Raw genomic sequence first — 16,741 nt, 5'->3', positions numbered from 1 at the left:
CATTATCTTTTTAAGGGTTTCACTTTAAAATTTGTTTGCCTGTTTAATTTAATAGTTTATATTAAGTGGATACTTTAAGTTTGTTCAGTTAAGTTATTTCGTTATATATCAACAATTCGTTTAAAAATAACTTAATTTAAACTTGTATTATCAAAATGCACGACTAGAAATACACACAATCCCTTTCTCCTGAGAAACATTTGAGAAATGGATCCTAGAGCTCTGAAAAGTGTAAATACATGCAGCACAAAATCCACGTCCCCAGCCAAGGTCAGAATTCACACTGCATAACTGCAGTATGTGACCACAGGACACGCTCTTCTCCTGTTCCTGAGAACGCTCCCAGGAAAATGGATCCTAGCTGTGCCCACTAAACCTGTCTCTTCTAATCAAGGAGGTCAACACATTTATCTCCACAATTTCCTGCAAAGCATGTAGATCAAAAGTGTATATGCTGCTCCTTGCTCCTAAGAACAATCTAAGAAAAACATATTTATTTTAATTAATTAATTAATTTTAATCCATCTACTTCTACACCAAGGGCACGATACTATGCCGTAATAACAAACGTAACACAAGACAGGAACAAATTAAAGGTTCTATAAAACACATCTCTCTGGACCAAAATTCATCAGTTCACCAACTGTTTCATCAGAATGTGTTTATGCCAGCTTCCATATGCAACATGTACTGTATATTGGGGCAGCATTAGAGAGTTATTGATTAGAAGGTTGGCAGTTCAAGCCCCAGCTTTACCAGGTTACCATTGTTAGGCCCTTTATCTGTTCCAGGGGCGCTGTATCATGGCTGACCATGCGCTCATACACACTCTCAGGTATATGTCAAATTTGGTAGACATTTAGATCTCATTGAGGTAAACAACTTTGCATGCATGTCATAGGCTCAAGTCAACTCAATTTTATATTTCTGTTAAGGATTTTCGTTTGCCCACTGTCCCACTGGAGCGAGGTGTTCCCCAGGGATCTGTTCTTGGCCCACTATTATTCACAATTTACATAATCCCACTTGGTCTGATCCTTTAACATCATGGTCTTAAATATCACTTTTATGCCGACGACATTCAACTTTACTTTATCTGTACTCCTACTCCATCTGCCCAAATTGACAAAATCTCTGCTTGCGTGAAGGACATCAGAGATTGGCTTACCTTAAACTTTCTGAAACTTAACATGGACAAAACTAAAATAATTTTCATCCGAACCCCAGCACTCACCAGCAACATCTCCACCAATTTCACCTGTGAGATTGCTGGCTCTCACATTAAAACATCTACTTCTGTCAAACATTTTGGAGTAATCTTTGACTCCACACTCTCCTTTCAGCCTCACATTAAATCTGTCACTAAATCTGCATTCTTTCATTTACGTCGCATTGCCCAACTGCGTCCATTCATCAGTACCAAAGATGCCTAAACTCTCATCCATGCATTTGTCTCATCACGCATTGATTTCTGTAATGCCCTTTTAATTGGTCTACCCACTAGCTCCATCTCCAGATTACAATATATTTAAAACTCTGCGGCTAGAATACTCACTCACACCAAACGCGCTGCTCATATAACCCCACTCCTGTCTGATCTCCATTGGCTCCCAGTTGTTTACCGTATCAAATTCAAAATTCTTCTCCTTGTTTTCAAATCTATACATGCCTTAGCCCCACTTACCTTTTTAATCTGCTTGCCCCCTACATTCCGACTCCTCCGATTCTGGTTTCTTTGCTGTCCCTCAGTACCGCCTCTCTTCAATGGGCGGCAGATCATTCAGTGTTATTGTTTCCAAACTCTGGAACTCTCTACCTCACTCTCTCCGTTCTGTTAACAACATCTCCATATTTAAATCTCTACTCAAAACTCATTTGTTTTCAGAATGTTACACTTGAATTTACCTGGCCTCTGCATGTTTTTTTTGTTTTTTTTCCTCTCTAATTGTAAAGTGTCCTTGAGCTCTGGAAAGGCACTTTAAAAATAAAAATTATTATTATTAACAAGAAGTCCGTTTGCCACACCCAATACATTTTGATATACTGCTCCTAGGTAATTTATATGATCACTACCAATCTGAACCAACATGATGTCAAGACACTGATGATGCAAAATTGCGAACGGATTTTTGCTATCTCAAACGGTCCAGCTGTGTCAGCCATGGTGATGCCTTAAACCTATGTTTAAAGTGGCTAATAACCTCCTTAATTATTTAGAATTATAAAGTTCTTTATTATAAAGAGTTATATATTATGTCATAATGCAACCACGGGGGGGGCGCAATCCAGTGTCTTCTTGTGCCAGTCCCAAGTCTGGATAAATGCAGAGGGTTGTGTCAGGAAGGGCATCCGACGTAAAACATTTGCCAAATCAATGATGCGAATCACGAATATAAATCCCATACCGGATCGGTCGTGGCCCGGGTTAACAACGACCGCCACTGGTGTTGTCGACCTACAGGGTGCTGGTGGAAATTGGGCTACTGTTGGTTGAAGAAGGAGAGGAGGAAGGCGTGTTCGAAAGCAGAGAGAGAAGAGGAAAGGCAAGAGTTTAGGAGTGATAGTAGGGACTTTGAATGTTGGGACCATGACAGGGAAGGGAAGAGAGTTAGTTGATATGATGCAGAGAAGGAAGGTGGATATACTGTGTGTCCAGGAGACCAGGTGGAAAGGTAGCAAGGCTAGAAGCTTAGGATCAGGGTTCAAATTGTTTTACCATGGTGTGGATAGGAAAAGAAATGGAGTAGGAGTTATTCTGAAAGAGGAGTTTGTAAGGAATGTTCTAGAGGTGAAGAGAGTATCAGATAGGGTGATGAGTCTGAAGCTGGAAATTGAAGGGATAATGTTCAATGTTGTTAGTGGTTATGCCCCACAGGTAGGATGTGAGTTAAAAGAGAAGGAGAAATTCTGGAGTGAGTTAGATGAAGTGATGCAGAGCATCCCCAGAGGTGAAAGAGTGGTGATTGGTGCAGACTTCAATGGACATGTTGGGGAAGGGAACAGAGGTGATGAAAATGTGATGGGCAGGTTTGGTCTTCAGGACAGGAATGTAGAAGGACAGATGGTGGTGGACTTTGCAAAGAGGATGGAAATGGCAGTAGTAAATACTTTCTTCCAGAAGAGGCAGGAACATAGGGTGACATATAAGAGTGGAGGCAGAAGCACTTAGGTCGACTACATCTTGTGTCGACGTTGTAACCTGAAAGAGATCAGTGACTGCAAAGTGTTGGTAGGGGAGAGTGTAGCCAGACAACACAGAATGGTGGTGTGTAAAATAACCCTGGTGGTAAGGAAGGTGAAGAGGACAAAGGCAGAGCAGAGGACAAAGTGGTGGAAGCTGAGAAAGGAAGAATGTTGTGTAGTCTTCAGGGAGGAGTTGCGACAGGCTATGGGTGGTCAGGAGGGGCTTTCAGTTGACTGGACAACTACAGCCAATGTGATCAGGGAGACAGGTAGGAGGGTACTTGGTGTATCATCAGGTAAGGGGAAAGTGGACAAGGAGACTTGGTGGTGGAATGAGGAAGTTCAGGAGTGTATACAGGAAAAGAGGCTAGCTAAGAAGAAGTGGGACACTGAGAGGACTGAAGAGAGTAGACAGGAGTACAGGGAGATGCAGAGTAAGGTAAAGGTAGAGGTGGCAAAGGCCAAACAAAGAGCATATGAGGACTTGTATGCTAGGCTAGACAGTAAGGAGGAAGAGGGGGATCTGTACAGGTTGGCAAGGCAGAGAGATAGAGATGGGAAGGATGTGCAGCAGGTTAGAGTGATTAAAGATAGAGATGGAAATGTACTGACAGATGCCAGGAGGGTGATGGAAAGATGGAAGGAGTACTTAAAGGAGTTGATGAATGAGGAAAACGAAAGAGAACAAAGAGTAGAAGAGGTGACTGTTGTGGAACAGGAAGTAGCAAATATTAGTAAAAGTGAGGTGAGAAGGGCGTTAAAAAGGATGAAGAGTGGAAAGGCTGTTGGTCCAGAAGACATACCTGTGGAGGTATGGAAGTGTTTAGGAGAGGTGGCAGTAGAGTTTCTGACAAGTTTGTTTAACAAGATCTTGAAGAGTGAGAGGATTCCAGAGGAATGGAGGAGAAGTGTATTGGTGACAATTTTTAAGAACAAGGGAGATGTGCAAAGCTGTGGCAGTTATAGAGGTATAAAGCTAATGAGCCAGACAATGAAGCTGTGGGAAAGAGTAGTGGAAGCTAGGTTAAGGGCAGAGGTGAGCATTTGTGAGCAGCAATATGGTTTTATGCCTAGAAAGAGTACATCAGATGCAGTATTTGCTTTGAGGATGCTGGCGGAGAAGTACAGAGAAGGTAACAGGGAGTTGCATTGATTTTAGATTTAGAGAAAGCGTATGACAGGGTGCCAAGAGAGGAGCTGTGGTATTGTATGAGGAAGTCTGGAGTGGCAAAGAAGTATGTTAGAGTGGTGCAGGACATGTATGAGAGCTGTAAGACAGTGGTAAGATGTGCTGTAGGTGTGACAGAAGAGTTCAAGGTGGAGGTGGGTCTGCATCAAGGATCGGCTCTAAGCCCCTTTATGTTTGCTCTGGTGATGGACAGGATGACAGATGAGGTAAGACAGGAGTCCCCATGGAATATGATGTTTGCAGATGACATTGTGCTCTGTAGCGAGAGCAGGGAACAGGTGGAGGAAAATTTGGAGAGGTGGAGGTATGCTCTGGAAAGCAGAGGAATGAAGGTTAGCCGCAGCAAGACAGAATACATGTGTATAAATGAGAGGGACCCAGGAGGATCGGTGAGGCTACAGGGAGCAGAGGTAAAGAAGGTGCAGGATTTTAAGTACTTAGGGTCAACGGTCCAGAGCAACGGAGAGTGTTCAAAGGAGGTGAAGAGGCGGGTACAGGCAGGTTGGAATGGGTGGAGAAAAGTGTCAGGTGTGTTGTGCGATAAAAGAGTATCAGCGAGAATGAAAGGAAAGGTGTACAGGACAGTGGTGAGACCAGCAATGCTCTACGGCCTAGAGACAGTGGCGATGAAGAAAAGACAGGAGGCAGAGTTGGAGGTAGCAGAGCTGAAGATGTTGAGGTTCTCTTTGGGAGTGACAAGGATGGATAGGATCAAGAATGAGTTCATCAGAGGGACAACCCACGCTAGATGTTTTGGAGATAAAGTCAGAGAGGCCAGATTGAGGTGGTTTGGACATGTTCAGAGGAGAGATAGTGAGTATATCGGTAGAAGGATGCTGAGGTTGGAACTGCCAGGCAGGAGGTCTAGAGGAAGACCAAAGAGGAGATTTATTGATGCAGTGAGAGAGGACATGAAGTTAGTTGGTGTGAGAGAAGAGGATGCAGAGGATAAGGTTAGATGGAGGCAAATGATTCGCTGTGGCGACCCCTGAAAGGGAACAGCTGAAAGACAAAGAAGAAGATATATTATGTCATAATGGTATTGTCATTTCCCCTGTAAATGCATGTGCCCACTGTGCCTGCTGTCTGGTGCACACGGGTCGTAATAAAGCAGGTGCTTGGGTCCGATCATCACTACTTTGCAACAAATTTTTTTGTTTTGTTTTAAAACAAATCAGGTCGGGTGGGAGTGGGGGTCTGGGGGCGTGTTACATAACACCAGACTGAGTCCACAAATTATTAAGACGTAAGATGAGTTAATAAGAGAATAAACAAGAATAATTGTTATTGATTGATGCAATAATTGACACTAATATTATGCATGTTATATGTAATAAATATATAATAAACGATAAATATATCAAACATTATATGCTGTTTTAGCTCTAGAATCAGGGTTTAGTGTAGGAAGATGTATTTGAACAAACTGAATATTTCTTTATGTTACACACTCTTTAAATTATTTAATGTATTAACTCACACAGCTTGTCTTTATACAGTACATCTTTACACTTAATAATGATTAAAAAGTCAGTGTGCATCATAAAGTAATTCAATCTCAAATTGATGCCTTTCTAAAACTCATTCCAACCTCTTATTAGACTCTTTCTCAAACTCACACAATCTGATCTTGTTTTGAACCTATTTATTCAGTTTTTTACTTACACTACTCACAATGAGTTACGGATATTGTGAGAGACTTAGTGGATGTCATACATACAGTTTGTTTCACTTTCACACAGGCAATCATATTAGGGTGATAGACACACCCACCTCATTTTGTGTTTTCCATGTAATGGTCTCATTGTGTACAGGTGTGCCTTATATTTGGGCCAATCCCAAAAGACCCTTTTTCAATGTGGCATCAATTTCAACATTCTGTGGGTTTAAAAAGCTGGTATTGTCAGTAAGTCTTTCCAAGTTCATCATTCAAACAGCCATGAACACATGATGTCACTTAACGGACGAGCAGCGCCACCTGGCCATGGCGTGCCTTCGGGTCAGTGACAGGCAATGAGATGTCGCTCGTGAACTTGGTGTGTCTCAAAGTGTCATCAGCAGACTTGCATCAAAACACAGAACTACTGGCAGAGTTCATGACAGATCAAGGAGCTTCACGAGTGACAGCCGGCAACGATGTCCAGTAACTAAGGACCTATGTACTCAGACATCGTTATGCAACTGCCACACAGCTGCAGGCCCGTTTACCAGATGGAAGGGGTACTAGGGTTTATAGACAAACCATTCGCAACCGACTTTGGCTTGAATGCCAGACGACCGTTGCAGGTGACTCCAGTGACACCAAGACACCACCATAAATGTTTGCAGTGGGCACAAGACCATGTGACCTGGACAATGCAGCAGTAGTCTACCATCCTGTTCACTGATGAGTGTCGGGTCAGCGTTGCTGGAGAAGGCGAGGTGAGCGAAACGCTGAGGTCAACATGGTCCCCAGGGTTTGCTTCGGCGGAGGAGGTGCAACAGTCTGGGCAGGCATCACCAATCAGTGCAAAACAGATTTGGTTATTGTACATGGCTCAGTCACTGCACGTTCTTACGTCAGAGACATCATAGAACCCATCATCATCCCCCGATTCCGCCAGCACACCCCCAACTTTCTGTTCATGGATGATGATGCTCCACCACATAGTGGCAGAATAGTCACAGCTCGACTTCAGGAAGTTAGAGTGCCTCATATGGTACAGCCATCAATGTCCCCTGACCTGAGCCCCATAGAGTACGTCTGGGACCAGTTGAAACAGAGACTGGATGATCGTACCCCACCCCACGTGACCTGGCAGAACTGCATGTAGCACTTGTGGAGAAGTGAAACGCATCATGAGGCTAGTGAGAAGCATGAGACGTCGCCGTCAAGCCGTCATTGCGGCAAATGCTACTGACATTGTCAATTTTTGTTATTTGGGGCTATCCTTGTTATTGTCTAAGGTTTTGGAAACTAATGAAAATGGTGTTTTTTCTCATACATTATTAGTAATATCAAAAGGAACTTTTACTTATTTCATTCAAATTCAGAGCAAATAGAAAAAGCACTCATGTAAATAACAACATCCCTAACTTATTGTGAGTAGTGTATTTATTTTATTACTTTTTTTTTAACATACTTCAGAATCTTACCAGTAATTCTGAATAAAAAAGCACAGTTTTTGGGGAACATATAGAGAAGACTGTGTGGAAGTGTTGGATCAAAGCAGACGAAGACTTTGAGACACAGAACAAGACAAGATCAAGGAAGAAAGCTTTAAGAGGTCGGGAGATGACAGTTGGTGGTGATGTAACCAACCTGTTGGATTCCAACTATTGTTGAACAACAAAGAAAAATTGACTTGATACTGTATTTGACTCGAGCTGGAGTTGGTATAAGTGCAGTACTGTGGGAGGATGGAGGTGATGGAGGTGAAAAGGTACACATTAATCATAGTCGAACCTGAAAATGTTCACACTTGGACTTTTCATTTACTAGATGAAACATGTAGCTTTATTCTTTACTGCGGTGTTCATGTTAAATATGTTGTCATAATATTATTTAATAGATAGACAGATAGATACTTTATACTTTATTGATCCCTAAGGGTGGCAGGGTGGCGTGGAGGTTTGCATGTTCTCCTTCTCATGGTGGGTTTCCTCTGGGTACTCTGTTTCCTCCCACACTCTTCGTGGGAAAGACCTCCAGATTAGGCCAACTGGCGTTTCCAAATTAGTGTAGGTAGCCCCCCCAACCCCACCCCACAATACCCCACCTCACCCCACCTCGTAGTGTTTGAATGTGTGTGTGCCCTACGATTGACTGGCTCCCTTTCTAGGTGTACCCTGCCCCATAGGCTCCGCCCCACCCCGTACGGGATAAAGCGCTATTGAAAATGAGTGTGTTAGAGAGGGAGACCACTGAAGTATATTTATTAAACCTGAACTTTTTATCAGCCTTAACACCATATGAAGTCATGTCATCGCTGCTGTCAGAATGCCACACACACTACTCGTAGTTCCCACTTGAAATGAGCTGCTGGAATTCCCTGTTGTGACATGTGATTTTGTTTCTCTTCTCGTCCCCACATGACGTGAGAGCAGCGTGTTTGTCTCAGTCTCAGTCATCAGACTCAGTAAACGCCCGCAGGTGAACTATAAACTCCCTCCCTCACTCCTCTGTACAGGTTTCTCAGGTTTCCCTACAAACAGATTCACTCGTTATTCACAGAAATGACAAAATAGACAGAGTTTATTATCAGCAGGATAAAGCAGTACAAGCACCAGGCTCGGCCGCCGCGGACACTGCAGCGCAGCGGGGTTAAAGAGGAAACTGCAGCGAGTTAGACTGACGACCAAACCCGAGAAACCCCATGCAGCTTCATCATGGCCCTCGCGCACACACACACACACACACACACACACACACACACGTACATATACACGTAAAAAAAATACACACAACTGGATTAGTTACAGAGAGAGTGTTGGGCTACAGATGAGCTGCTCGTTCAGACTGAAACATCAGAGCTACAGAGGGAACGAGTCTCAGGGGAAAGGGTGGAAACTAACAGTCAGATCAGTGCAGCATGGCTTAACACACACACACACACACACACACACACACACACACACACTCACTCAGTCACACACTCACTCACAGTCACACACTCACTCACAGTCACACACTCACTCACAGTCACACACTCACTCACAGTCACACACACTGCAGCTTACAGTTTATTATTACACAAGTGGTGTTATTCAAGACTTTCACATTAGAAGTTACACACCTGAAGAAAGTACGTGACCCACTGTGTATCTGGAGCTCAGGTTCAGTTTAAGTTTAGCTTCAGAACCAGGAGGCAGTCCTGCACATGATCCTGTGTTCATCAGAACACCTGGACAACAAGGTGAGATGAAAAGCACAACGAACAAAGCATGAGTCCAGTTTTACACACACACACACACACACACACACACACACACACACAAAGTAGAGACTGAACCACATTAACCCAGGATACAACACCGGCCCTTACACACTACACGGCTCACAGAACCACTAAACGTTCCTGACTAGCACCGCTCAGGAGGGAGATCCCGACCAGAACCAGAAATGCTAGAGCCAAGCTTCCTGTGAGATCCTTAAAACCCGAACATGTTCCAGTAACTAGAACCTGTCCTGCACTACTGGGGGGACTTACTGCACTAGTGGTGGTGATGATGAAGATAATGATACAGTCTTTAATGTTCCTGATCCTCAATGTTCTCCTACATCACCCTGAGCCGGACGATCCGCGCCGGTTCTAGTAAGCAGAGCTGTTTAGTGTCGAGGGATTTGAAGCTCGCAGACACAGACCTCCTGAAGCTTCTTACACGACTTCCTGGAACACATCATTAAGAGACCTTTGAGGAATCTGGATGAAGGTTAGAACTGGAACCTTCTCTCGAGTTCCTCAAAGTAAATCGCTTTAAACACTATTAACGTACTTCATTAAGAGATCTCAGGCTCAGATGGATTAGCGACATTAGCGACATTAGCATCAAGTTTGCTGCGTGCATGCAAGCTCTCAGAGGAACCTGGACCTGCTACAGTAAGTGAACCCGGACCCGTTTCAGAACCCGTCCTGCACCACTACATGATTTTAAATGCATTAATATTTGAGTGTCGAGCGCGTTGCAGACGCGAGCCGCTTCCAGTCTCTAAAGGAAGCGAATGTGGACCGGCGTCCCAATGTCTCTAAACGTTCCTTCACCACCAGGTGATCTTGAACTCGTAGATGGGTCTCTTGCAATAGTAGTGGTTGATGAGGTGTTTGTCACACACCCCGATGCACTGCTGGTCGACGGTGATGCCGCGCTCGGCCAGGTCGCTCACGATGCAGTGCAGCAGGTCGTACACGTCGGCCACGGCCTCCCACGGCCCGAACGACACGTCCACCTCGCAGTGGTGCTCGAACAGCTTGGCCTCGCTCTCGGAGCGCTCGAACCGCAGCGAGTTGAAGAGCGGACGTTCGTACGGCGTGATCGGCATCTCCTCCTTATACACGCAGATCTTCAGCTTGGCGAAGCGAGCCTTCCTCTGCATCGCTCGCAGCTTCGCTATCTCCACGATGCGCTCCAGATTGTCTGAGGAACACACACACACACACACAAATCACAAAATGTATAACAATATTACACTAAAACACAGGTTTTCAAAGAGTTTCCTAAATTTGGGTGCCATTACATAAATAAAAGAACGCTGAAAATGCATTTTGTTCAGTTTAGTAAGTGCTGTAAGAAACTCATCACAAAAACAACACAAATCTGCACTTCTGACAGTGTGTGTGTGAGAGAGAGTGTGTGTGTGTGTGTGTGGCAGACCTTTATAATAAGGCAGAAGGTCAAGGAACGCCTGGCGGACTTTCTCCCCAGTCAGAGGCTGTCTGTCCTCCAGACTGTCTAGCAGCGGCCCAATGGAGTAATACTGCGCCTCTCTGTGTACGGCCCGAACCCGCTCCCTCTGAGGCAGCTCGCCCTCACGCAGGAAGTTTAGGATATCCCTGTAGTCAGGAAGAACACACACAAACAGACATGAGAAAACCATTAATGTACACTGTAGTGTTTCACAGTACAATAAATCTAATTACATGTGTGTGTGTGTGTGTGTGTGTGTGTGCGCGGGAGATCTCACTGTAACTCTATCCTACATTCTCACCCAAAATAAGCTCCGTCCCTGTCGATGAAGTATCTCCCGTCTGCGTCTCGGGGAATGTGATGCCGCCCGCTGAACATGGCGGCCAGCATGGTGTCCTCGTAACGCCGCAGCGTGGACAGACGTGTGGTGAAGTACGTGCCTCCTACGTTCAGGGGAATCACCTCGGGAAACTACGGTCGAGAGATTCCTCCATATTAACGTATAACATTAACATTCAGAGACAGACAGCTGTAACACACTGGGTTTTAACTTAGAGTCGAACAAAGAATAAAATAAAGATGAACTATGACCTTTAAAATGACCTGAACAGACTACAGACCTCTACAGTGTCTGTGCTGTTTATAGACATTTTGATAAAGGTGGAATTTTCCTAAACATGCTAATGAATCAGAATAAAATGGGCGTGGCAAGAGTGAGAACAGCCAATCAGAAGCGCGAGCTGTCGTGCACGTGCCGTGACGCACCAATCAGACGGGAAGTGAATCCAGCGTCCAGCGCGAGGACAACACTGACATCACGATCAGTTATAATAAAATGAAACCATGACAGGTGTGTGACGGAGAGCGGCGCGTGTACACAGACTGATCTGTGTGTGTGTGTGTGTGTGTGTTACACCTCCTGGTGTATAAATAAAGTAATAAATGAGGTGATGAAGCGGGCCGGTTACCTCCTGGGGCGCGGGCAGGGCGCGCGCCGCTTTGGGGAGGCTCCTGCCCAGGACAGAACCAGCCGGCCTGCGCCTCTCCTCCTCGGGCCTGGACACGGCGAGGTCTCCCGCTGGCTCGGGGTCCCGCGCGGCCGAGAGCACCACCATGACCGTGGGCTGAGGGGGAGCTCCGCGGGCCTCGTGGTGCAGCCGCCTCATCCGGGGGGACGGAGATGGAGAGCAGGAGAGAGCGGAGGCGGGGCGGAGAGCAGCCGAGCTAACTGTGCTAACTGTGCTAACTGAGGTAACTGAGGTAACTGCGCTGAGGGGGGAGAGCGGTCCTGCTGCTCCGTTCGGCGTCTCGCCTGCTCCATTCTGCTGCATGCACACTACAGATCCCGACTGGACCCAGGTGTGTGTGTGTGTGTGTGTGTGTGTGTAGCGGGATGGAGTCCTGAATGTCAAGACAAACACACACTAGGATGATGGAGATTATCTCTCGCTCTGCCTCACATCACCGTCCAGCTGCGGACACAACAGACCACGCCCCCTTAGACCACGCCCCCAACGTAAAGCACGACACTTAAACCACGCCTCCAATCCTACTTTTTCCTAAAATACGCACTGACGCGCGCGCGCGCGCACACACACACACACACAGCAGATTTCCGACTCCGTTTTTTGCCAAAATTAATTGTTATTTTTAAAGTTTTAATTATTAATTCATTACGTTATCATAATTAAACTGGAATAAATCATAAATTAATTAATTAACAGGTGAGGTTCCACCTAATACGAGCTGTTTAGAATATTTCTTAAATGGAATTATTACTATTCCCCCTAAACCATCCCTAATTTACGATTAAACATTTAACCATCTGGGTTATAATGTAAACAAAAAATAATAATACAAAACAACAACAAGGCCAGCACTGGAGCCCCGACAGTCCGTGAGGCTGGATTTCATCCTCGATCCTGATTGGTTACTTGATGACACGCGTGCCAGAAAGGGACGTTTTGATTGGTCAGCTTTCTGTCACCGGAAGTAAAGTGAGTTCTTAGGGCTGAATCCTGAACCGGTAAGTGTTAGACTCAGAGTGCACTAGACGGGGTGTATACTCCTCCTCCTCCTCGTGCCTGGTCAGTGCCCTGTGCAGTGCGCATGTCAGGGTCAGGGTGCGGATTGGGACACGGCCCCGGGACTCGTTATGGCGGAGGTCAGGCTGCGGCTCGGCTCGGGGGCCGGTAGGACTGACACTCTTCACTCTGTGTGTGTGTGTGTGTGTGTGTGTGATAGTGCGCGGAGGGGTTGTGTGTAAGAGACAAACCGGGTGTTTTGGGGAAATGCTATAAACCTGTGTTTATGACCTTTTTAAGGCAGTGTGAAGGTGAATCGGGCCTATTAAACGGGCTCATGTTCACTGAAGTGAGTATAAACATCGGGCTGAATAATTAAAATGACGTTATTTCAGAAATAAATAACAAATACGAAATAAATATCAGTTACAAAAATAAAAGACAGTTTCCTCTTTCAGCCACTAGATGTCGCCAGACTCACGTGTATAATGTCGATCATCTCTCGTTTAATGAAAGTTTGATTTATTTAGCAGTTAAACTCCGCGTCGCTGACAGTAAAAGTCTTAATTGAAATAAACATCATACAGATATCTGAGTACTGCCAGAGTTTCATTAAATTCTGTCCAGCGCTCGGTTTAAGTTTGATGCTGCCCTCACTTTATAATGTGGCAGAAAACCTGCTCATCACTTCACCTTCACTCAACATCTCGGTTTTATCTCTGGTCCAGGTTTAACCTCAGACTAATACAGAAGGACTCGCAATACTTCACTAACTTCTGTTTGGACAGTTTTGCGTGATGCTGTGATAAATTCTGGACAGACAGACCTCGGGTTTTCCAGTGGATGAAACGTTAAGATAGTTTTAGAGAGTTTTGTGACCTCACACCTCCAGGGTCGAGGGTTCGATTACCGCCTTGGGTGCATGGAGTTCATGTTCTCCTCGTGCTTGGTGTGTTTCCTCCCTGGACTACAGTTTTCTCCCCCAGTCCCAAAACATGCAGACTAGGCTAATCAGCGTTCCCAAATTGCAGGACTTTAAGTACTTAGGGTCAACGGTCCAGAGCAATGGGGAGTGTGGAAAGGAGGTGAAGAGGCAGGTACAGGCAGGTTGGAATGGATGGAGAAAAGTGTCAGGTGTGTTGTGCGATAAAAAAATAACAGCGAGAATGAAAGGAAAGGTGTACAGGACAGTGGTGAGACCAGCGATGCTCTACGGCTTAGAGACAGTGGCGCTGAAGAAAAGACAGGAGGCAGAGTTGGAGGTAGCAGAGCTGAAGATGTTGAGGTTCTGTTTGGGAGTGACAAGGATGGATAGGATCAAGAATGAGTTCATCAGAGGGACAACCCATGTTAGATGTTTTGGAGATAAAGTCAGAGAGGCCAGATTGAGGTGGTTTGGACATGTTCAGAGGAGAGATGGTGAATATATCGGTAGAAGGATGCTGAGGTTGGAACTGCCAGGCAGGAGGTCTAGAGGAAGACCAAAGAGGAGATTTATGGATGCAGTAAGAGAGGACATGAAGTTAGTTGGTGTGAGAGAAGAGGATGCAGAGGATAGGGTTAGATGGAGGGAGATGATTAGCTGTGGCGACCCCTGAAAGGGAACAGCCCAAAGACAAAGAAGAAGCGTTCCCAAATTGCCCATTGTGTGTGTGTGTGTGTGTGTGTGTGTACCCTGTAATAGATTGGCATCTTGTCCATGGTGTACCCTGCCTAGGATAGGCTCCGTCCCCGGGCCTTTTATACAGGATAAAGTGTTATATAAGCTGAAAGATAATGAAAATAATACTATAGAAAGTAAAAGCATCTATAAAAATGCTGTAAATTATGAACCTAAAAAAGTCTAAACATTCTAAAATTTTTCTTCAGTAGTCACTAAAGCGGGTAAAGCTGGAGAAGAGCTTCGGCTTGTCGCTGTGTAGAACCTGTCCAGGTTAAAGGTAGACTTCAGTAATTAAATCCAAGTCGTTTTGATGGTAACGATGTGAATGGCTGTTTGTGATTACAGTGAGCCTGTGGATGACGACTCCACATTGTCTCCCTGGTCTGGTCTGCAGTAAGAAGCTGTCGGAGGTTCCCGCGGTGACTCGAGCGATTCACAGTTACGGTATTTCACCTTGTATGCGTATGAACGTATGGAGATCGTACAGAAGCTCGAGCGCTGAGGAAATCCCTCTGTACAGATCAAAAAGTGCTTATTACGACATCCTGCAGGTGTCTCCCACCGCCACGCAGGCGCAGATCAAGACTGCGTACTACAAGCAGTCCTTCATCTATCACCCGGATAAAAACGCGGGCAACGACCATGCGGCGCAGCGCTTCTCGCAGGTCAGCGAGGCCTACAGCGTTCTGGGGAACCGGGCTTTACGCAAGAGATATGATGCCGGGATCCTCAGCGAGGCGGACGTCCGGGGGTCGGGCAGACCGACTGCGACGGGAGAGACGACGAGCAGGTCTCAGAGCGACGGCGCGAGATCCCGTCGTTCTCCGGAGGTCGGCGCTCGAGCGCAAAACATCTTCGATTTCGACTCTTTCTACCGCGCGCACTACGGCGAGCAGCTGCAGCGGCAGAAGCATATCCGCACGCGCCTGCAGGAGATCCAGAGGCAGAAAGAAGAGACGTTTCAGAACCGGAGGCTGGGCCGCTTGTCGGACCTGGCCGTAGGCGTCATGCTGGCTGTAGCCGCCACCATTCTGTTTAGTCTGAAGGCCACAAAGGGATGATTTATTACTCTGTCTCTGATCAGGTGTGTGGGGGTGGGGGAGGGGGGGGACATAACTACGGTATTAAGACTGTTAAAGTGGAAGGAGAAGGAACACGAGGAACAAGAGAGAGAATAAAACATCAGTGAGGAAAACGAAAAAATCAAAATAAAAAGAAAAGAAAATAGAACTTACATTCTGGAAATTTAATTTATTTCACAATCATAATATTTATAAGAACCCTAATCAATCATTAAATATGTGGTTGTGTATAAAATTGGTCATAATATAAATCATAAACATCACATAATTCACATATTTTAAGACTGTAGAAATAAACACACACAGATTAAACTCAGTCGTTTTATTTCTGTAAATTCTGTGTCTTGATAATGAGATTGTAACGTCGGAGCCTCTGTACAGAATAAAGCTTTATTAAAGAATTATTACTGAAACATTAACTACACAAACACAAAACTACACAGAGAGCACTTTTAACATTTGTCATTGTCACAAAGCAGCTTTACACAATCAGAAGAATTATTTAAGTCTGTATGGAATGTGTGTGTGTGTGAATCAGAATGATCAGATCGTCCCTGATGAACGAGCCGAGGGCGACGGTGCTGAGGGAAAAACCCCTTGAGATGGTAATAGGAAGAAACCTTGAGAGGAACCAGACTCAACAGGGAACCCATCCTCATCTGGGTGATAACAGATAGCAGGGATTGATCTGCACTCATACTGTGTGTTAGGAGGCTGGAGGTTCAGTAGAACAGGAGATGTGGAGAAGTTCATATGGAGTCCAGTCCGTTATTGGGGGCTCAACAAGACTGTAGGATTTTATTATTATTAATAATGATCTTTTAATTATTAAATAATTATAATTATTATTATGATTATTATTAATTTTAATGAATAAACTACAACATCATTAACCTTGTACTAGTATACTGTACAGTATCTTTAGACATACAGGAGATAGAAAGATCGAAGTGCATCAGGTGAACTGGGGGGAAATTAATAAAACTGCAGACTACAAATGATAACATTAACTTTTTATTTATTCAATGGTTTTAAAATAAGAAAAACTTGAATTATTTAGAATAAACTGATGTTAATTATTGGAATAAATAAAATAAATGACTTCATAAGTACAAAATAGTGTGCCACCACGCACGCACGCACACACACACACACACACACACATACATACATACGCACACAATACACTGAAAATATAAAATAGATTTACTTCCGT

The 16,741-nt window shown here is 44.8% G+C and overlaps 2 protein-coding genes across 12 annotated transcripts; one reads left to right on the top strand and one right to left on the bottom strand.

Moving 5' to 3' along the window:
* Window positions 1-1,755: 1,755 nt before the first annotated feature.
* On the bottom strand, window positions 1,756-12,639 carry kctd7 (potassium channel tetramerization domain containing 7). Of its 9 annotated transcripts, none has more exons than XM_053475903.1 (6): window positions 11,725-12,639; window positions 11,058-11,227; window positions 10,724-10,902; window positions 10,185-10,486; window positions 9,148-9,237; window positions 1,756-1,831 (listed from the first exon to the last, which is right to left on the bottom strand). In XM_053475903.1, the coding sequence occupies exons 1-5, from the start codon at window positions 12,085-12,087 to the stop codon at window positions 9,190-9,192; spliced, it is 1,062 nt and encodes a 353-aa protein (XP_053331878.1). In that variant the 5' UTR covers window positions 12,088-12,639; the 3' UTR covers window positions 1,756-1,831; window positions 9,148-9,189. The 9 variants fall into 9 exon arrangements, 5 of the variants coding, with proteins under 5 accessions (XP_053331878.1, XP_053331877.1, XP_053331879.1 ...); XM_053475902.1 differs by lacking the exon at window positions 1,756-1,831 and adding an exon at window positions 8,174-8,556; XR_008355586.1 differs by lacking the exon at window positions 1,756-1,831 and adding an exon at window positions 8,174-8,556 and having other exon boundaries at window positions 9,148-10,486; window positions 11,725-12,637.
* Window positions 12,640-12,660: 21 nt separating this feature from the next.
* On the top strand, window positions 12,661-15,929 carry LOC128505469 (dnaJ homolog subfamily C member 30, mitochondrial). 3 transcript variants are annotated; one of them, XM_053475905.1, is made up of 2 exons: window positions 12,661-12,948; window positions 14,789-15,929. In XM_053475905.1, exons 1-2 carry the CDS (start codon window positions 12,912-12,914, stop codon window positions 15,502-15,504), a joined length of 753 nt encoding a protein of 250 aa, XP_053331880.1. In that variant the 5' UTR covers window positions 12,661-12,911; the 3' UTR covers window positions 15,505-15,929. The 3 variants fall into 3 exon arrangements, with proteins under 3 accessions (XP_053331880.1, XP_053331882.1, XP_053331881.1); XM_053475907.1 differs by having other exon boundaries at window positions 12,906-12,973; XM_053475906.1 differs by lacking the exon at window positions 12,661-12,948 and adding an exon at window positions 13,025-13,129.
* Window positions 15,930-16,741: the final 812 nt, after the last annotated feature.

The sequence above is a fragment of the Clarias gariepinus genome, chromosome 17 (genome assembly GCF_024256425.1).
Source record: "Clarias gariepinus isolate MV-2021 ecotype Netherlands chromosome 17, CGAR_prim_01v2, whole genome shotgun sequence".
NCBI classification, from domain to species: domain Eukaryota; kingdom Metazoa; phylum Chordata; class Actinopteri; order Siluriformes; family Clariidae; genus Clarias; species Clarias gariepinus.
This window is presented reverse-complemented; position numbering and strand designations above follow the sequence as displayed.

Coding starts and splice junctions, on each gene's coding strand:
- kctd7 (XM_053475900.1), bottom strand. CDS start 12,087: ATGCAGCAGAATGGAGCAGGCGAGACGCCGAACGGAGCAGCAGGACCG. Junction 11,228..11,724: donor CCCTGCCCGCGCCCCAGGAG/GTAACCGGCCCG, acceptor TCTCGACCGTAG/TTTCCCGAGGTGATTCCCCT. Junction 10,487..10,723: donor CCTTCTGCCTTATTATAAAG/GTCTGCCACACA, acceptor TGTGTTCCTCAG/ACAATCTGGAGCGCATCGTG.
- LOC128505469 (XM_053475905.1), top strand. CDS start 12,912: ATGGCGGAGGTCAGGCTGCGGCTCGGCTCGGGGGCCG. Junction 12,949..14,788: donor GCGGCTCGGCTCGGGGGCCG/GTAGGACTGACA, acceptor TTGTGATTACAG/TGAGCCTGTGGATGACGACT.